The 22369-nt window shown below is 47.6% G+C and overlaps 1 protein-coding gene across 1 annotated transcript in view; it reads left to right on the top strand.

Moving 5' to 3' along the window:
• pik3r5 (phosphoinositide-3-kinase, regulatory subunit 5) overlaps positions 1 to 22369 on the top strand; it is a 139100-nt gene that overhangs the window by 49846 nt on the left and 66885 nt on the right. The window contains exons 3-5 of the mRNA XM_072483263.1: positions 439 to 539; positions 8561 to 8629; positions 9874 to 10012. Of these exons, the coding sequence (XP_072339364.1) occupies positions 439 to 539; positions 8561 to 8629; positions 9874 to 10012 (309 nt within the window). The remainder of the gene's footprint in view (positions 1 to 438; positions 540 to 8560; positions 8630 to 9873; positions 10013 to 22369) is intronic.

Below are 22369 nucleotides of genomic sequence, written 5' to 3'. Positions count from 1 at the left end.
GTCACTGACCGTGTGGAGTTTGCACATTCTCCCCATGGCTGCGTGGGTCTCACCCCCACAACCCAAAGGGTAGATGAATTGGCCACACTAAATTGCCCCTTAATTGGAAAAAAAGAATTAGGTACTCTAAATTTATATTTCTTTAAAAATCGGGAATGCACAGGGGCGTCACGGTTTCTCTCCTGGTTGTGACCATCACCTGGTAAGTCTAGACATAGAAGTTGTGCGGCCAGCTTGGCCGTTATGTCGCAACACTGTCCAAGTTGACACGATGAAGTCAATGGAATGGCGAATCAGGCAAGGTGCATTCCAGACAACAGGTCCAGTGCCATACATTTCCCATCTAACAGGAAAGAAATTTACATTTGACCCCACCAGATAAATTCATTAAGTTATTGCTGCTGTTAATTTGCCTACGATTCTGGTTTTCTTTTTCAGCTGGACTCTGTGTGAACCGCTGGAGCCTGGAAGAACTGGTGAGCAGAGATCCCCACAGCTTTTTCATCCTCATTGAGAAGATATTGCGCAAAACTCAAGAGGTAAGAGAGGGGAGAAAACTGCCTGTTTCAACAAGATTTACAGACACTTTCTCTGTATGAAATCGAATGGTTTGGATTGTGAAATTTAAAATGCATGTTTTAGTCAAAAAATCTGTAGCGATCGCTTCTCGGCCTTTTGGCTAAGATCAAGCATTACATCAAGTCCAAGATGAGGTGCAATGTCTTTTCTTGTCAGCTTGATCTTGTATGTCTCCCTTGCGGAATTTGAATTTGTTTTTGGAGCAGGCGATGAGATGGATTAAGGGTTTGCTTTGTCCACTCTGTGCATTGGCTTTGTAACTTTAAGGATGGGATAAAAACTAAAAATCTATACCGAGTGTCATTGACACCCTCTCTCACACAAAATCTTCTATAGGCCTGTTTCACATACAATATTTTACAAGATACTTTGATAACCAGAAACACCGTTCGACATGCTCAGCTACTTCATTTTACTTTTGAAACTTGAGTTTGTGGAAATAGTTCGGGAGCGATTCTCCAAAATGGAGCCCAAGTGTTCGTGCCGTTGTGAACGCCATCGCATTTCACGACGGCGCAAAACAGGCATGGGGACAACCGATTCTGCGCCGGTTCACGCCGCTCCAGCCTCCCTTCCCAGCGTCAAATGGGCGCCGCGCCAACATGCGCAGTTGGGCCGCGTAAACCTGCGCATGCGCGGGGGACTTCTTCAACGCGTCGGCCCCGACTCAACATGGCGTCGCTGTTCGGGGGCCGGCCGCGCAGGAAAGTAGGCCCGGGGGGACACGGGGGGGTGGGTGTAGAGGCCGGCCCGCCAACCGGTGGGCCCCGATTGCGGGCCACACCCCATTGGAGGCCCCCCCTAGGGACGGAGCCCCCCACCCCTCACACAGGCCGCCCCCCGACCGATCGCGCAGATTTCCCGCCGGCAGCGACCAGTGGTGAACGGCGGTGGCAGGACTCTGCCGTATCCGCGCAGCCGCTCAGCCCATCTGGGCCAGTGAATCGGCAGCCCCGCCGATTCCAGCGGCCCGCGCCGCACCAAACGCACCGGCGCAAAGGCCGCCGATTCTCCGCACCTCGGAGAATCGCGTGGTGGCGTGGTTGCAGCGAATTTCCGGCCCGCCGCGGTGCTCGGAGAATCGCCCCCTTCATATCTGGATTTTTGGATTTGGTGTAATGTTTGCATTCATAATAATTTGGAGAGTTCCCCATTATGACAGCGTTGGGGAAACAGTGTTCAGAATTCCAAGGTTAAATGGATTCCAAGCCAGCTGGCGAAGAATAAATCTAGTCACCAACCCTTTTCCTTGATAATGGGTTCATTTGCAAAATACAGCATTACACATGCCTGCCTACTACCCCTGTGACCCAGCAGTCCCTTTTTATAAGTGCTCCATGTACTTAATTAAACAATGCATTCATCTGTGTATCTTAACAATATCATTAACATACTATTAACACCTTTTGTGATTCTGGAATGCTAATCGTCTAACAGACCAGACAAAAAGAAACCTATCAGTTTAATGCACCATAGGAATGTACATCAAAGATTCATCGGGTTGTTGGTGTTCGGGTGGTGGGGAGGGCAGAGGGGCATTAAATTCTAGAACTGTGTCCTGAACTCCCTGTTGAAAGTATCAGTGTATTGCCTCGAGAGCCAAAATACAACCAATGATCAAATTGTCACAGAGCATTGTTCTCAGTATTTTATACAAGTAGCTCTTTTCCATCTCACTTTGGAAGTGGCAATGATCCAGCGCGTCAATCATCACTTATCATCACACTAAATCATCCAGAGTAAGAGAACCTACCCTCTGACTGTAAGGTAAGGTGCAGAATGGAAATAAAAGAGGCTGTACACAGATTTTCCTATATGCAAAGCATATGACCTATCACTGAACTATTGGGGCCGATCTATCGATCACATAATCCCTTTGGAGACAAAAGGGATTAATTCCCTGAGGCACCCTTCCTTTGATTCTAGTTTTCTGCTGGAAGTGCAAATTTAATGAGTTTATTGTTACATACCTTTTACCTTGCATTATATAAAAATGCCAATCGACATTGAGAAATCATGGGTATTTCCACCAATCAGGCTCCCTGCCCCTGAATTTGAATGTGGTCAACAACTTGAAAGCAGAGGCCAATTGTTTTGTGCTTGACTTCAACCGTGGAGTTTCATGGCAGCATCTCTTCAGGTCAATCCTTTTCTTACAACATTGGGAAGTCAGTGGCTTAATCTTCATAGAATCCCTACAGTGCAGAAGGAGGCCATTCGGCCCATCGAGTCTGCCCTAAACCTTAGAAAGAGCACCCTACTTAAACCCATGCCTCCACCTTATTCCCACAACCTAGTAACCCTACCTAACCCTTTGGACACAAAGGGACAATGTAGCACGGCCAATCCACCTAACCTGCACATCTTTGGAGTGTGGGAGGAAACCGGAGCACCCGGAGGAAATCCACGCAGACACGGACAGAAAGTGCAAACTCCACACAGACGGTCACTTGAGGCCGGAATTGATCCTGGGTCCCTGGAGCTCTGAAGCAGCAGTGCTAAACACTGTGCTGCCCCTTATTTCTTATTGCGTAATATGAGTCGATGATCTAAATGTTCGGTCATTACCGGCTAGCAGCTGGGAAAGATGAACAAATCTTGCCAATAATTTTCTTCATCCGTGAACTGTAACATAAAAAATACAGATTGAGTAATTAAAATGAGTAATGTTTCAGTCATAAGATATTAGTGGCACATTTTATATTAATTAGATCCCTCAACCTCCCAACCCAACCCCCAGACCCCCACTACCTCAGCGTACCAAGTGGGGGGTCCTCAGGTCCATCACCCCACATCATAAGGGCCTAATGCCACCTGAGCAAGCCAGGCTGACACCCTGGCAATGCCAGGGTGCCCCACATGGCACTGCCTGGATGGCACTGCCTGGGTAGCATCAGTAATTCCAGGGTGCCACCCTGCCCAAAGGCTAACCACTCTGGGGCCTCCGATCGACTGGGAGACCCACCCAAGTGCCATCCTGCCTGGTCCACGTTTGTGGAGACCAGTGCTAAACGGCACCTGCTTGGGTTCTCCCAAGTGAGGGGATTCGATCACAGGCTCTGGGTAGATCCAGCGTAGACACGTTCAAGTGAGGCTAACTACTCACGTGAAAATGCAATTCTGGGTCCCGTCCATTGTGGGCAGAATGCGACTGTTAAATCATGCACATTGTCAGTTTCCTTTGGTTGATGGCTACCGCGGAATCCAGATGGCAACAAGCCCAATGCCCCTTCCACCCATTGAAAACCCATTCTGATTCCCATTAACAGGCATCAGAACACTCATTAACATATTCAAGGAGCTTAACTTTGTCTTAAAAAGTGTACCCCACAAACATATCACAGAAAAAATATGCCCAACATAAACTCCCTGCTTCAAAACACAGCTTAAACAATTGAAGATAGATATTTTACATAAATGTGTGACTGGATTCGATTGCCATGCTCAATTTATACTGGAGTCTATTTTTTTTCAAATGATCAGTGTTTGGTTTGAATTCAATCCATGTTCCTGACCAAATCAAATCCAAAGGAAGAAATGATACAACTTAATTGACCCAGAATTTCTGACCTCTGTGGACATATCTGCTGGAAGTCCCCACGCAAGGATTGCATGGGATTTGCCCCGGGGGTTCAAACACTACCCTGTGTCCATAACCATCTGATACTCCGAGTTAAATCGGAGACTTTGGATGATCCTGACTGTCTTACCATAACTGTTACCCGGGAAAAGTTAGAAGAATGAAAACTCCAGGGTAACTATAGTACTGTCTGCCCCCGCCCCCCCCCCCCCCCCCCCCCCACCCAATCATGCCCCCGACTACAAAACAAAATACTGTTTTTACAGTGTTTTAGATTCTAAGGGATGAAGCTAATTTTAAAGCCTGCCTCTCCGCTGGTTGTTGAGCAGGTTTTCAGGCAGATATTGATCACATACGTCTTTTATCTTCAAATGCAAACTAGTTGCAAATTTGCAGCTCCGATATAAATATCACTTTGAAACACAATCGTGCCTCCCTGTTGGGTTAGTGTGACAATTCTTGGTAAAGGTCTCACCACAGAATTCTTACTTTATATGGCACAAGTTTGTTGTTGAGATCATAACCACAATATGGAGATGCCGGCGTTGGACTGGGGTGAGCACAGTACGAAGTCTTACAACACCAGGTTAAAGTCCAACAGGTTTGTTTCGATGTCACTAACTTTCGGAGCGCTGCTCCTTCCTCAGGTGAATGAAGAGGTATGTTCCAGAAACACATATATAGACAAATTCAAAGATGCCAGACAATGCTTGGAATGCGACCATTTGCAGGTGATTAAATCTTTACAGATCCAGAGATGGGGTAACCCCAGGTTAAAGAGGTGTGAATTGTATCAAGCCAGGACAGTTGGTAGGATTTCGCAGGCCAGATGGTGGGGGATGAATGTAATGCGACATGAATCCCAGGTCCCGGTTGAGGCCGCACTCATGTGTGCGGAACCTGGCTATAAGTTACTGCTCGGCGACGCGCGACAACGCAGAGGATCTGGGGGCAGTGAAAACGGCACAGGGGAGAGGTGGGGGCCTCAATCTGGTCCCCGATACGGAACAACCATAGGTTTGCACCGGGCAGGATGGATGGCGGATTCCTAAGTTAGCATCGGGCGGGAATTAAAAGGATGGGAACTCATTCATTGACAGGACTTTTGCCAGTCTGAGGGCGCTGGAGGAGAAATTTGGGTTACCCCCTGGAAATGCTTTCAGGTATATGCAGGTCAGGGCGTTTGTGAGGAGGCAGGTAGGGGAATTCCCACTGCTGCCTGCCCGGAGGATACAGGACAGGGTGATTTTGGGCGTGTGGGTCGGAGAGGGTAAGGTCTCGGCGATGTACCAGGAGCTGCAGGAGGTGGAGGCAGCCTCGGTGGAGGAGCTGAAGGGCAAGTGGGAGGAGGAGTTGGATGAGGGCCTGTGGGCTGACGCCCTGGGCAGGGTTAATTCCTCCTCATCTTGTGCCAGGCTCAGCCTGATCCAGTTTAAAGTGGTGCACAGGGTGCATATGACAGGGGCGAGGATGTGTAAGTTTTTGGGGGTAGAGGACAGGTGTGTGAGGTGTTCGGGGAGCCCAGCAAACCACGCCCATATGATCTGGGCGTGTCCGGAGCTTCAGGGGTTTTGGAGGGGCTTCGCAAGGGCTATGTCCAAGGTCTTGGATACTCGGGTAAAACCGAGCTGGGGGATAGCAATATTTGGGGTTTCAGACGAGCCGGGAGTGCAGGAGCCGAAAGAGGCCGGAGTTCTGGCCTTTGTCTCTTTGGTAGCCCGGAGAAGGATCTTACTAATGTGGAGGGACGCGAAGTGAGGAGGTTTGGATCAGTGACATGGCGGGGTTTCTGAGGTTGGAGAGGATAAAGTTTGCCTTGCGAGGGTTTGTGCAGGAGTTCTCCAGGCGGTGGCAACCGTTTCTAGACTTTCTCGCAGAACGTTAGGTGTAGGTCAATGGCAGCAGCAACCCGGGGTGGGGGGGGGGGGGTTATGTAAGGGGCGTTTGCCCCATTTTGTTTCTTAATTTGTTAAATCGTTTCAGGGTTAGAGGATTAAGTTGCTTTGTTTGTTGGCGTGTTGCCCTTTTTACTTTTCTTTTGTATATTTCCTTTCCTTTTTGGAGCGGTTTGTAAAAATTATTGAAAAACTTTGAATAAACATATTTTAAAAGAAAAAAAAGAAAGGGTACAGCTACTCCACGCCAACCCGCAGTACGCCTACGTAGTGTACCCCGACGGCCGCCAAGATACTGTCTCCCTCAGGGACCTGGCACCAGCTGGTTCCACACACACACACACCCCTCCAACCCAGCGCCACCCTCCCCTTCCCCGGCACACCCCACCACAGCCCCCACCCCAGGACAATCCGTCCTCCCCCTGCCCACGGCCGAGGATGAAGAGGATTTCGGCACGCTCCAGGAGTCACCGAGGACCAATCCGACACCGGAATCGCCACCACCACTGCGGTGCTCCCAACGGCAGATCAAGGCTCCGGACCGACTCAACCTGTAACTTGATCGGGACTCCATTTTTTCTCTGTAGTTAAAACATGTACATGCATATAGTACTCCTCCACCCCCGCCGGACTCAATTTTAACAGGGGGTGAATGTGGTAGTCACCACTGATGTATATATTAGGTGATTTGTGGTAAGGCCCTGTACTACAGGTACGGGGGTAGTTCCCTGCCTGCTGGCTCCGCCCAGTAGGCGGAGTATAAATATGTGTGCTCCCCATATAGCAGCCATTTCGCCAGCTGCTGTAGGAGGCCATACATCTTAGTGTAATAAAGTCTCAGTTGCATTCAACTCTCGTCTTTGTGTAATTGATCGTGCATCAGTAGCCATCAAGGAATTCAAAATTAAGGCTCATAAATAGGGGATAATATATCCAATGAGGAATTTGGAAAAAACGTCTTTACTGAAGGAGTGTGGTGAGAATGTGGAGCTTGCTACCACATGGGGTTGTTGAGATGACTAGCAGAGACACATTTAAGGGGAAACTAGTTAAGTATATGAGGGAGAAAGAAAAAGAAAGTTATGTTGATCGGTTTAGATAAAGTAGAATGGGAAGAGGCTGGTTTTGGAACATAAACATTGTCACAGACCAATTGGGCTGAATGACCTGTTTCCGTGCTGTAAATTCAATCCATAGAATCCATAAACTGCAGAAGTAGGCCATTCAGCCCATCAAGATTGCATCGATCCTCCGAAAGAGCATTCCTCCTAAGCCCCCTTCCCCGCTCCATCCCTGTAACCCCGCACATCGATCATGGCCCATCCACCAGAGCACCCGGAGGAGACCCACGCAGACACAGGGAGAATGTGCAAACCCCACTTAGACAGTCGCCTGAGGCCAGACTTGAACATGGATCCCTGGCTCTGTGAAGCAGCAGTGCTAACCACTATGCCCCCTCTGCTATTCTTTGTAACACAGTTAATAACTCACTTGCTGAGGGTTCCAGAACCTTGTGTCATTGTCTGTAGGACAGCTACAAACGGTTTTACGGGCTTAGCAGGACAAATATCATCACTAGCTCACTGTGACCTTGGTTTGTTAGGATGGTGGGGATGGAGGACACCATGGACTGGGCTGCGATGCTGCCTAAGATGGAATAGCCATGGTCTCTCACATAAACTGCTGGGATCAGAGATCTGAGAGTTGGTAAAATGACACCACTGTCTGAATTTATGCCTTCAAAAAACAAAAGGTCCCGAGGAGTGTTGCCAAATAATCGTGACCAACTCATCCAGTTTAAAGAATAGTAAAGGTCAAAAGTATTAACTTTTCAATCCAATTTTTGGTTTTATAATCGGTTAAATTGCAATTCTAGAAGAGTTCTAGCAGCGGAACAGGCCATTCAGCCAGGCTGGTGTATGTCTGTGATATCCTGTACACAAGTCTTTTTTACACAAGAATTTTGCCCCTCTTTCATCAGCCACCACTCCCAGGTGAGAGTCAATGGGCAATCAGCTCACTGATCACTATCATCGATCACTTCAACATTGTGACCAAGGTTGCTTGAGTAAGGCCCCATGACTTTCTTACTTAATTTTTCCTCCTATAGGTTAATGACCTTGAGGAAATTTTCCCCTCTTTGCAGTTGTAGTGAAATCTTGAGTGTATTCTTAACAATGAACCAAGGAAGTCCTCCTCCCATTATGTGGTAAACTGTACATAAACCTACATCCTGCTGGTTTGAGGCACAATGTGTCAAAGCACCAGAACACAACACCCTCTTTCAGTACTTTATATTTCTAAAAAAATTATACAACTTCCTTTGAATAACTAAAACAAAACAAAACACCAAGTTACGTAGCAGATTTCATCCTGGTGAAATATTGGCAATAAATTTACTCATAAGTGTAACGGAACCATTTGTTTCTATACTGCCTTGTGAAGAAATGATAAATCACTTTTGAGGATAACATGATGTCTTACACGTGTGAATTATGTTTTGCAGGTGCAGGAAATGTGTCAGTATGACTTATTGGTGCCACTGGCTTTAATGTTTTATTCTGCTACTCTCCGGGTAAGTACGAAAGATATATACTGTATGTAATAGAAAAATGTAATTGTTCAGACAGTGTGATGCTACACCATCACATTTATTTTGCAGCAGTGATTTATAAAAGAATTGCAATTTGTCAAGAGTGATTGTGATTTTTAACTTTTTGTTGAATTTGTTTTTTAATAGGAAAAAGTTTATATGGTTTTGGCTGTCTGACAGCAATAGTTGCCCAGGAAAGGTTAGAAGAATTAAAACCGCTTCTAACTTCTGAGTAACTGTAATACTGAGTTCCCCTGGCCCACACAGAACTTCCCCCCCCCCCCAATCCTCCGCGGGACCCCTCGACCATCCACTACCCACCCCCCCAACAGGAAACCTGACTACGTCCGTAACCACCCACCCCCACCCCCAACTATTCCTCAGTCCTCGACTACCCTCCTCACTCCTGACAACCCACCCCACACTCCAACTACACACACAACCCTAGCTACATCCCCCCTCCCCCCCCCCCCCACTGCAACTGACCACCATCTCCCCACCCCACTGATCACCCCTCCAACCGCCTGAACGCCCAGCCTGACCAATTCCCACTGACTGACCACTTCCCAGCCCACCTCATCCCTACGATGTGAAGCGCTGTAGAATTCCAGCTGAGGTCCTGGAAAGGCCGAGGCCTCTCCTATATTTCAAATTTAAAATGCTCCTCCGTGTCTCACTTAGTCCTGTTGCTAACTTCTCAAAGCCCTTCCACCTCCCTGAGCACTCCTTTGCGCTGTCTCTGGTCCTTGAGCATCCAGTCCTTGATCCCTCCTCGCCATCGTTAGTGGCTGTGAGCTCACCGGTTTAGTTTTCATTCTCTGCCCTAAACTGTCTGCCTCTCCTTCTGCTCTGTACACCGCTCCTTAAAACCCACCTTTTTGGCCAAGTCTCTGATCATACTTCCTGCTTTGCCTCAGCTTCCGGTTTCTCTTCACACCAGTGTGTGCTTTGACATATTTTTCGATATTGAAGTGAGGCATAAATGCAAGAGGTTGTTGTTCTCACCGACGAAAAACAATGGGTAGATCTGTCCCAGACTCAAGAGCATCTCAAAAAGGGCAGTTACTGGATAGTGCTTGAAAACACCAAAGAATAAATAATTTTATACTCTGAGAAAGTTAATGAGATATTCAGGGAGTTCCAAGAACTTTCTAATTGAAGCATTGCTGTTTTGATGGAATATTTTAAGGTCTTTGCACATTTAGTGAATCTGCTCTGGTTTGCAGACTCCGTATTTTCCTCCGGAATGTAACCTGCTCCAGAAAGCGTACAATATCTACCACAGTCTCCTAACGTGGCCTGTACCTTACTGCAATGTTTGCAAGGACCTTCTAACATTTATCCAAGATGAAATGAAAGCACCAGGTAAGAACAGTTCATCATCAAACCACAGTCTTGCAATTACATTCATCGAGGAATGCATTTTGTAAAAAGTCGTCCTGTCTGTCAAGAGAAGGTCTTGTGGTACAGTGAATCCCACCCTGGATCCCTGCCTCTGAGCCCAAGGGTCTGGGATCAAGACCTAATCTAGGGCTGGATGTAGATTCCTGTAAACAAGGCTGCTGCAGTCTCACAAAGGTGTAATATACTGTTGTGAGCTGATGCTGTCAGCAATAATATAGTGGGCATGCGGGCGGGCTCTGACTTTTGCAGCCAGCCTGCCATTCTTAAGTTAATTAGCAATCATTTAAGCTGATTATTAGTCCAGTCGACTGCAACAGCACGTCCATAATGCCATTTTAGCTTGCCTGTACATGAAACACACCTTGTGGAAACCCTGGGCTGGATTCTCTGCACCTCCAGCTGCCTGTTTCTCTGCCGTGCCATTTGTTAGCGGCAGAATACTCCACTCCCACCGCTTGACAATGGGATTTCCCATTGAAGCCACCCTCACGCCTCCTGGAAATTGGTGGGCGGGGGTGAGCTGCCGGCGGGAAAAGAGAATCCCAATGGCTGGAGAATTCCCTCCCTTGTTTTTTTTTCATTGTTAGTGAGAAAGGCCGATTTAATGGCTGGTGGTGGGTTTAGGCCTGGCTTTAGCAGGAGCGGCTGTTGGCAGGCATTTCTTTGATGTGTTTGAATCCCTAGATTGTGTCAGGGGCATTGATCAGTAAAATCTCTACAAATAGGTTCACACTGTATTTTAACATCACCGCAGCAATGTTGCTGAGTGCAAAATGGATAAAGTCTAATCTCTTGGGGATACCTCCAAGGAGGGAGGGAGGGAGGAGGCCAGCAGAACAGGGGCAGGAGCCACATAAAGTGGATGAAGAAGCCGAGCTTGCTGAGGAGCAATGAGCTGCTGAGGGTGAGCTGCAGAACCAACAGAGTTGCAGGCCGAGGCTACACCCTGCCAAATGTGTGTAAAGGGTCAGAATGACATACTTGCAAATGGTGGAGAGACAGTGTCTGCAGAGACTACACCTCCAAGCGAGCCACTGTGACACCTGTGTGTGACATGGTCATGCCAGGCAGATTGCATCCAACTGTGTGTGTGGGGCAGCCCATCTGATCGATGAAAGTCACAGTGCCATCCAACATTTTCACATCAGGGTCATTTCAGGCCATGCGCGGAGGAGACCTGAGTGGCGCAACCCAGCCTGCAGCACAACACTGCATTAAGATTTTTACGGATGCCATGTCTCGCTGTGCCAAGCAATTCATTGCCTTCAGTGCTGACAACGTAAATCAGATGGAAAGAGCCAGAGACTTTGTGGCCACAGCAGATTTTCCAAAGGTGCAGGGCAACATTCATTCTTTATAAATTCACTTACACAATGTGGGCCTCGCTAGCTAGGCCAACATTTATTGCCCACCCCTAATTACCCTTGAACTGCTGCAGGTCCTGTGTTGTAGCTACACCCACAGTGCTGTTAGAGCAGTAACCAGTGGAATACCACAGGGATTAGAGCTGGGGGGGTGGGGGTGGCCTTTCAGAGGGCGGGTTCAGACTCGATGGGCCAACTGGCCTCCTACTGCAGGGATTCTATGGACAGTCTGTCAATGAAGGAAGTTGTATGTTCTGTGCAGTCATGACCATAGCGCACTACCCCTCCCGCTCCAGTATCTCAGCGCACTACCCCTCCCTCTCCAGTATCTCAACATACCTCACGTTGGATGTCCAGCATCTGCTACTTTACAAATGATTCCAGAGGCTCATCATCCAACTGAAACTCAGCATTCTCCAACTCTCCTCTAACTGCTAGAGGCCTGCTCCATCCCAGTCTCCGACATGCATGCGCGACTGTGATGTCCCCTCACCAGTTTGTGCTTCCCTTACGTCCGAGGTGCTAGTATCTGCAATTATGCTGGGTGCAGATTACAGATGTGGCACTGCTCCCTCAGAGGCTTCCCCTTCCTCCTTTGAGGTTAGTGTGGGACCCTTGGGACTTGTGGCGAGAACTGCCTATTATGCACCTGCGTACAAAGCAAAAATAGGGATGGTTAAGGCCATCTTTAAACTTCGGGGTGCGTAAGCACTGGCAGCACTGCAAGCATTGTGAGATCTTACTCATTGTTTGCATTTTACAACTTTCAACATTCAACTTGTTAATCCTGTATGCGTGGGAGCCTTCAAAATCATAAACCACTAATGCCTCATTCATAATAGTACCCAGACATCATGAACCCTCTCCTTTATCCTCTTTATACATCTCTCTTTCACATGCAAAGAATGCCCCTTACAGTCTCATCACCCCAGGGCTTTCTTTCTATCTCTCTTCTACCAATGGACCAGTTCCAGTTCATTGGCAGACAAATCCAACGCCTTTTCTTCTGTGGTTGTGAGGATTGCCAGGTTTGGCGCACTGCCTCTAGTCTTGCTTCTCTCCCTGGCATTGTGTGCCCTCTTCTCCTGTAATTAAAGTGCGACATTGAAGTGATTTTGAATCTGCCGTAGAATTTTACCTTCACATTCTCGGCTTACGTGAACTCTATAGGCTGCACTGTTTGTACAATGGTTTCCGCATCCTAACCAGTCTATGTTTAACACTTCTCACCCAATCCCTCGAGTGCCATGCTGAGGGACATTGGTGCAACATGCAACCTCACACTTTTGGGTCGCGCATAGGACAATACCCTAATGAAGCCTTCCATAAATGTTCCGTGTTTGTACATCTCCATAATGGAGCCTCACTCACCCTCGCGGATCTTGGAAAACCTTTGAGGCATTTTTAGCACTGAACCCGGGTTCACTGGCTGACCCAGGGCTGCTCACCTCCACTGCAGCCTCCGGCAAGGCCACTTTGGTCAGGCTGAGAGGTCTCCTCTTACAGTCACCTAGAATGAGGAACTCCTGCCTGTCACTTAAGGCCTCAAGGAGGGCTCGCAGGATGTCATTGCCTTTCTCATCTCCTGGCTCCCTTCCATCCGCCGTCTGTGGAGAGACACAGAGAGACTCCATAAACATCTGAGATTCAGCTGGGTTGCGCTTCAACTGTATTCCAAGGCTTTTCCTTCCTTATCAAAAACCCTGAAAGCCTCCTATCAGTCAAAACAGTCAGAACTTAATAAAAACACTCACTCATCTCTGGTAATGTTTCCAAATAATTATATTTAGATACAAATTCTTCTGACAATTTAAAAATAATGACCCCTGGTGCTCCTGGTACAGTCCTGTATGAAGGGTCCCTTTAAATTAGTTGTCATAACCTTCTTTCCAAAAAACGTTCGATAAGGTACCACACAAAAGGCTACTTAATATGATAAGAGCCCATGTTGTTGGGGATTGGACGTTTGCATGGATAGAGGATTGGCTCACTAAAAGAAGACAGGGTTGGGATAAGAGGAACATTTTCAGGATTGCAACTGTAACTATGAAATGCCACGTGGATCAGTGCTGGGGCCACAATTATTCACAATTTAAATCAACGATTTGGATGCGCGAAGTTAAAGTCAAGTGGTGAGGATGCCACAAAGAGTCTACAGAGGGATATAGACTGGCTAAGGAATGGGCAAAAAACTTGGCAGATGGATTATAATGTAGGAAAATGTGAAGTTATACACTTTGGTAGGAAGAACAAAGGAGCTGAATATTAGTTAAATGGAGAAAGACTGCAGAAAACTGTAGCAGACAGGGTTTGGGAGTCCTCGTGCATAATCACAAAATGTCAGCATGCAAGTTCAGCAGATAATAGGGAAGGCAAATGCAATGTTGGCCTTTATTTCAAAGGAAACAGAGTTTGAAAATAGGGAAGTCTTGCTAAAATTATACAAGGCACATAATAATGATATCTTTATTCGTGTCACAAGTAGGCTTACATTAACGCTACAATTAGGTTACTGTGGAAATCCCCTAGTCCCCTGGCGCCTGTTCGACACTGAGGGAGAATTCAGAATGTCAAAATGACCTAACAAGGATGGGCGGGATTCTCCACCCCCACCGAGTCGGAGAATCGCCGGGGGTCGGCGTGAATCCCGCCCCAGCCGTTCTCCATATTCTCCGGCCCCCCAAAAATCGCCCCAGCGTGAATCGCGCCACCCGCCTCGGAGAATGGCGGGGACCGGCGCGACGCAATGAGCCCCGGGGCTGCCCGAATTCTCCAGGCCGCGATGGGCCGAAGTCCCGTCCGTTTAACGAGGGTCCCGCTGGCGTAAATCAAGGTTTGTCCCGACCGGCGGGACCCAGCTCCGTGGGCGGCGTCCGGGGTCCTCGGGGGGGGGGGGGCATGGGGCGATCTGGCCCTGGGGGGTGCCCCCACGGTGGCCTGGCCCGCAATTGGGGCCCACCGATCCACGGGCGGGCCTGTGCCATGGGGGCACTCTATTCCTCCGCGTCAGCCTCGTACTGATCCGCGATGGCCGACGGGGAGATGAACCCCCCCTGCACATGCGCGGGGATGACGCCAGCAGACACTGGCGCTCCCGCGCATGCGCCAACTTGCAGAGGCCTTTCGGCGCTTGTTGGCGTGGCGCCAAGCCCCTTCCCGCCGGCCGGCGCGACGCAAACCACTGAGGCGCCGGCCTAGCCCCCGAAGGTGCAGAGGATTCCGCACCTTTGGGGCGGCTCGACGCCGGAGTGATTCTTGCCAGGGGTTTGCACCGTTTTTCCCCGCCCCGACGATTTGCGCAGAATCCCGCCCCATGTCTTTCGGGAGGAAACCGGAGCACCCGGAGGAAACCCACGCAGGCATTGGAAGGATGAGCAGACTCCACACAGACAGTGAGTCAAGCCGGGAAACGAACCCAGGTCCCTGGCGCTGTGAAACAACGGTGCTAACCACTGTGCAACCGTGCAGCTTTGGTCCCTTTATCTAAGGAAAGATAAACTGGCGTTGGAGACAATCCAGCGAAGGTTCACTAGGTTGATCCCATGTGCGGAGGGATTTTCTTATGTGGAGAGGTTTAGTAGGCTGGGCTTGTACTCATTGGAGTTTAAAAGAATGAGAGACAACCTTATTCAGACATATAGTATCCTCAGGGTGCTTCAAGGGTAGATGCTGAGAGGTTGTTTCCTCTTGTGGGAGAGTCTAGGACCAGAGGGAATAATATCAGGATAAGGGATCGCTCATTTAAGACAGAGATGAGGAGGTATTTCTTCTCTCAGGAGGTAGTGAATCTGTGAAATTCCGTACCGCAGAGGGCTCTACAGGCTGGGTCATTAAATATGTTCACGGCTGAGATCAACAGATTTTTAATCAGCAAGGGAATCGAGAGTTATAGCGATAAGACGGGAAAGTGGAGTTGAGGATTATCACATCAGAACAGTCATGATCGAAGGGCGGGATTTACCGGCTGTTCACGCCGGTGGGAAATTTCGGCCTCTGCCGCCAAAAGACACACGGCGTGATCGATAAATCCTGCCCTCAATGAGCGGTGGAGCAGACTCGATGAGCTGAATGACCTACTTCTGCTCCTCCAACGTATGGTCTTATTTACACAAATCGGCTCACTTATTCTGGTAACTTGGATATCCCCTTCTTGGATATTTAAATGCTCATTTAAATGTCTGAGTGTATCAATTCAGAACTCTGGTCTTATGATATGAATTTTAAAAGTGTTCTCAGACTAAGACACTCATATTGTGTAAACAGAGTAAATGCTTGTGGTTATTTTGTACATTCATGCTGTAAGCACTGGCCTCCTGGGAGGGATATATCAGCTGTTCACGTTGGCGGGGAATTCCAGTCCCACGCCGGCGCACGGGTTTCCCAACAACGAGGGGTGCAGTCAGCGGGAAATCCTGTCAACAATGGCGGGACCGATTGATCCCGAAAATCACATGGTGGGGAAATCCCGCCTACTATGTGGCTCAGCCAAACAGAATTGTATGAAATAGTTTTAGTCCAGCTGAGTTTCTTCAACAGCCAAATTATTTTGTGTTTTCAATGTTTTTGCTGAACAAAACGTAAAGAAAATTGGTCAAACAAAAGCAGTTCCCCTTTCGTCAAACAGACCATGTGCAATTTGTACTTTCAGATATGTCAGACCCAATTTATTAAACTCCCCTAAATGGGCTCAGTAATTTCAGATAAATCTTCCAAGAATCATTGAATCGTAGAGTTTACAGTCCAGAAGGAGGCCATTCAGCCCATCGAGTCTGCACCGGCCCTTGGTGGGAGCACCCTACCCAAGCCCACACCTCCACCCCCATCCCAGTAACCCCACCTAACCCTTTTTTTTGCACACTAAGGGCAATTTAGCATAGCCAATCCACCGAACCTGCACATCTTTGGACTTGTGGGAGGAAACCGGAACACCCGGAGGAAACCCACGCAGACACGGGGAGAATGTGCAGACTCCGCACAGACAGTGACCCAAGCCGGGAATCGAACCTGGGAACCTGGTGCTGTGAAGCAACTGTGCTAACCACTATGCTACGTGCTTCCCCACTATGCTACCACAGAATGATGCAACAGAGAGGTGACTTTGTGATCCATGTTGCTTGTGCTGACCCTTGGAAGGGTTTTCCAATTGGTCCCTGTTCTTTCCACATACGCTACAATTATTGTCTTTTCGGTATTTATCCAATTCTCCCTTTCATAACTCAGAAGAGACTGGTGATAAACAAACATTGATTTATTTACACTAGTTACAAAGGTTTGCATAACACAGCATATCGCTCCCAGTACAATCCCAGCTGGGAGGAATAACCACACCAGGGCCTGTTTTGGGCCTGCTTTTATTTTAGCTCATAGCGACCCCCAAGCGGATGGCGTCCGCCCCCTAACTGGGTAGCTCATACTCCAGGAGTCCCATGGGGAGACCAATGATGGATTCCCCGTAATCCTCATGGGGGTTATGAGAGAAACATACTTCTCTTCAATCTGAAAAATAACCGTTTGTCTCCTTTCTGCTTTCTGTCCCATGGCCAATTTCATATCAACACTGCCACTGCTCCCTGGATCCTCTTTTAGGTTTCAGTTTTGCTAACATGTCTACTAAGTGGTACTTCATCAAATACATTTTGAAAGTCCACATGTACTACCTTCAACCACCCACTCTAGTACTTCATGAAAGAACTCGGTCACGTTAGTCAAACATAATGTCTTCAAAAAATCTATACTGATTTACGTTTATTAATCCATATTTCTCCAAGCTTCAGTTACATTTCTTCCTGATTATTATCTCGAAAAGTTGCCCCATGACTGACGGAAGGCTGCTATGTTCAGTTTTTTTAAATATATATTTTTATTCTCTTCTTTCACATTTTCATCCAAATTTACACCCACCAACAATCAACGGTAACAAATACAATGACAATCCCTTGGCCAACAATCCCTTTGTCCCACCAACCCCCAAACAACACTCAACATCTTAAGTACAAACATCAAAGAAAAAGAATCAGGAATCCACCATCACCCCATACATAGCCACCAACAACATACACAGTCAAACCTCCCCCCCCCAAAGCCAGTCCAATGTTCGATGTCATCCAATTCTTGAAAATGCATAATATACAAAGCCCGTGAATTGTAGAACCCTTCCATCCTTCCCCTCAACTCAAGCTTCACTTTCTTGAGTGTTAAGAACTCCAGCAGATCCCCCCGCCACGCCAAGTCACAGGGTGGAGAAGCTGATCTCCACCCCAACAGGACCCGCCTTTGGGCGTTCAACGAGGTGAAGGCTAAGACATCTGCCTCCGCGCCCGCTTCCAACCCCTGCCGATCCGATATCCCGAATATGGCTTCCAGGGGACCCAGTTCGAGTTTCATATGCACCACCTTCGAGATGATCCTGAAGACCTTCCTCCAATACCCCCCACAGTTTTGGATGACCAAAACGTATGAACATGATTTGCGGGGCTCCCCCTCAACACTCACAAGTACCTCTACCCCTCAAAGAGTCGGCTTATCCTCATCTTTGTGAGGTGCGCCCCATACACCACCTTCAGCTGTATCAGCCCCAACCTCACGCATGAAGTTGAAGCATTCACCCTCCAGAGCATCTCACACCACAAACCTGCCTGCATGCCCTCCCCAACTCTTCCTCCAAATTTGTCTTAATCCCCTCCAGAGATGCCTTCTCTTCTCCAAGAATCACCCCATAAATCGGTGACACCACCCCCCTCTCCACTCCCCCTGTCGTCAGCACCTCCTCCAACAGTGTAACTGTTGTGCTCAGTTAATCACTCTTTCCTGTTTTGAACAAAAGCGTAACACTTACCGTTCTTCCAGCCCTCTGGTACTGCTCCATACTTGAGGATTGGAAGTTTTTCAAAAATTCATTCACAGGGTGGGACATCGCTGGTCAGTCAGGTGTTATGGCTCTTTCCGAATTGCCCTTGAGAAAGTGTTGGTGAACCATTTTCTTAAATACAACTGCAGGGCTTTTTCAGAGGGTTGTTAAGTGTCAACCACCTTGCAATGGATCTTCGGTCAGACTGTGCAAAAACAGCAGATTTCCCTCTGACCTCTGTTGAGTTGTGTTTTTACAGCAATCCAGTCGTTCGATGGCCACCATTGCTGATAACCAACTTTTTATTCGACCAGGTTTTTCCTAATTAGCTAAATTTCAATTTCCCAGCTGTCATGTTGGGAATTGAGCTCATGTCTCCGGATCATTAGTCCAGGCTTCTGGATTATTATTCCAGTATCATAGCCATTGTGCTACCTTATGCCAAGTAATGGTTGTGTCATAATTTCCATCCATATTTCCATCAACAACCTTCAGACCAGGTGACTTTTCTGCTTTGAGCATTGTCTTTTTACTTATCTTTATCCTACCCAATTTTCTAGTTTTCTGCCTTTACTGTGACATTACAGCAGTTATCTTCTTTCACGGAACTCAAAGCAAACTACTCACTTATTATCTCAGCAATTCCTCTGCTCTGCAAGTAGATTTATTATTCGGCCCCCAAGTCAGCGCAACCTTTCTTTGATTGGCCTTTTACTATTTATATCACTATAAAATACTTTGGATTCCCTTTTATGCTGCCCACAGATCTATTGATCCAGTGCAAATAAATGTTTTAAATCGGGCTTGTCCAACCTTTTCACTCCGCGGGCCATATTTGCATACTATTTTTGTTCAAGGGCTGATGAGCAAGATAAGGGGCTGGATTCTCTGTTTTTGGGACTATGTTCCCACGCCGTCGTGGGAACATAGTCCCAGGAAAACTGGCGTCAAAAGGCCACAGATTCCCCGTCTTGCTGCGGGCCAGCAGGCAGCTGTCGTAGAGCTCGAAGCTCTAGCTGCCGATACAGCTACCCGCACTTCCGGCTCAGAGGGCGCGCATGCACATGGCGGCGCCCTCCAATGGCTGCACCCTGCTCCATTGGCAGACTCAGCCCACGGATTTGGACTGCCGAAATAGTGCTCCGCATTGGCCGCTCACCCGCCCCGGACCGCCCGTACATATAGCCCCAGTCCAGAATGAAGCCCCCCCCTGCCCGCCGATCATCCCTCCCCCGACTGTGGCGGTCCAGACTGAGTCCGCAGCCGTCACGCGAGTATCACAGACGGTGGGACCATGTTAGAACCACAACGTTGAGAATTCGGCCGGTCGGGGACGGAGCATCGCGGAGCGGGCCTCCGGCAATGGCCTGAGGCGGTGGCTACTCGGCGTGGTGCACTCCACGAGAACACCGATTTTCAGTGGGCGGAGAATTGAGAAACTGGCGCAGCTCCCGATTTTGTGCGCGAAGACGGATTCCCCGCCCCGTCGCCGAACGCGATTTCGGCATCGACGTGTGGAGAATCCAGCCCGAGGTTTGGCAAAACGATAAACTGAATTTCAGAAAAAGTTGAGGTCGTAAGGAAAGAAACAATTGCGGAACAAATGTAAAACAAAGTCGAAGCAATAAATTGTTGAGTGTAAAAAAAAGAGTACACAAGAAAAATTACCAGCAAGTTGGAGGGTCAGTGTATGTGGGTGTGAGGGTGTGTGGCAGTGAGAGTGAGTGAGGAAAATTTGACTTGGCGTTACGGCAGACTCAGACTCACACTCACTCACTCACTCCCACACTCACTCACTCAGTTCCACACCCACCACCCACTCACTCACTCACTCATTCCAACACTCGCACGCATGTTGTCACTCACTTCCTCGCCCACATCCAATCCGTTACTCACTCCCACACCTGCACCCACTCAATCACCCACTCGAACACTCGTGCCGACACTGTCACTCACTCCCTTGCCCGCATCCACTCCGTCACTCACACCCACACCCCACTCACTTAGTCACTCATGCCAACACTTGCACCCACTCTGACACTCACTCCCTCACCTACATCCAATCCATCACTCATTCCCACAACCCACCCACTCCGTCACTCCCACTCTCGCACCCACTCAGTCGCTCACTGGCACACATCAGTGGAATGTGTTTGAGAGCATCAAGGGCCCTCTCAAACCTGAAGGTTTTGCTCTGAATCCTTTGGCAGTTTCATTAAAACTTCTTTCAACTCATTCCATCGTGTAGCTGTAAACAAAAATGCAATTTTAATTGTAGCTGAACCTCGCTCAAATGTACTCTCAAGAAGCTAAGGCCCATTTATCACCATGTAGCTGTTATTTCGGAAAGAGTACTTAATTTAGATATTTAAAATGGGAAGCAGAAATGAAAATTTCCAAGCAATAGAGATCAGAATATGTCGGCAATCTCTGTCAATGGATAAACAATTACGTAACGTTTAGGGGAATTTGAAATCTCTTGCTTTTCCTGCAATAGAAAAATACTTCTGTTTTGTTCCTCCTAGCCTTAAAATAACGTCCTGGCTGAGTTTGTTCAAAATACACCACAATCATTTTCTTTCTGGTTTTGTCATTTTTGGTGTTGGCACTCCAGTTGAGACGCTGCAATTATTATCTGAGGAATGTAACACACCAGGGTTCAGCATTGTAAATTGTAAAATTAGGCTTAATGTGTACAATGACTTTTATTTGATCGGTATTCTGCACTGTTTTATTTTTTTTTGCACATTTCTCTTTCTACTGGAAACATTGATTCTGTGCTGCATCGTTTTGCAAGCACCAGTCCACATCCAGCACATTGCTCAAATGTCTATTTTTAAGGTGTGATCCTTGGCATCGGCCAAGATCTTCCAGTCTCCAGATCGTCGGGGACTGGACCTACTCCCCATGATATGTGTTGGGACTCCTCAAAAGTCCCGACACACTGACCAGATGGGAATTACCCAGGAAGTTTAATTTTCTGCTGGGCAATTCCCCTGCTCCACGGGGCCTCTGAAAAAGTCTCTAACTCAGAGTTAGAGTCACAGACTTTGGATGTTTCTGACTTGATGACCTGGATAGATACCAAGGAAATGCTATACAGAAAAAAATCTAGTCTAACTCCTGTGTCGCTACACGATTGGTGCCCCCTTGACTTCACCACCCTACCTACCTACCTACCTCCCTACCAACCACCATATTCACTTACTACCCTAGCCATCTGCCACCCTGTCCATCTACTCCCCTACCCATCTGCCAGCCTACCCACCAACCTCCCTACCCATATGTCACCAGCCTTGCTGCTTACTCTACCCACCTACCACCCGAGTAACTTGCCACTTATCTACTTACCTCACCCACCCTACCCCCTTACCCAGCAACACATTCACCCATTCACGCACACTATTCAACTGCCAAGAGAATCACAGGCAACCACAATCTGATCAACAGCTGAGATCGACAAGCAAATACATACACCACAAGACACTGGATAACTATTGGGAGATAACTTCGCTGTCCTCTCCTGCTGGAGTGCTGAAACCAAAGTTAATGTTGCTACTGTTACCCTGGCTGAGACGAGCTGATAGGGATTGAATCTTATGCATCACTTGTATATTCGGTTTAGCTAATCTTCAAATAAACCCTTTGGGCTTTGTATTTTAAAACAATCACAGATTCATTTGGATTACTTGAAAATGTATTGTGTACAGTCCATGTCTTCTGTTTATGGGATTAAAAGATGAGGTTACAAAAAAAAAAGACCAGTTCCTTGTAATACTTTATTTTTGAGATTGGTAAAATGAGTGAGGTTGATGATATTTAAATTTGGAAAATCTAGCAGAATTTACGAACAGTCAGGAGCCCCAGAAAGATGGCCTCGTAAGGTTATATACATATCCCAACTTACGTGTGACTAAGGCATTGTGTTGCTCTTTTTAACCTTAGTCTATTTGCTCTGTTTAGGTCACCTTTGCTCATGAGTCGCCAGGTATCTTTATGATACCGCCACGTGGTTCAAGTTCAGGTTATGATTAATAACACAGCACGCCGCTTAGTAAGGATTAAAACAACGGTCATTTATTATATACAACAAGCAATATTAATACC

The sequence above is a fragment of the Scyliorhinus torazame genome, chromosome 18, assembly GCF_047496885.1.
Source record: "Scyliorhinus torazame isolate Kashiwa2021f chromosome 18, sScyTor2.1, whole genome shotgun sequence".
Taxonomy (NCBI): domain Eukaryota; kingdom Metazoa; phylum Chordata; class Chondrichthyes; order Carcharhiniformes; family Scyliorhinidae; genus Scyliorhinus; species Scyliorhinus torazame.
Note: the sequence above shows the minus strand (reverse complement) of the source record. Positions and strands in the feature narration are given on the sequence as shown.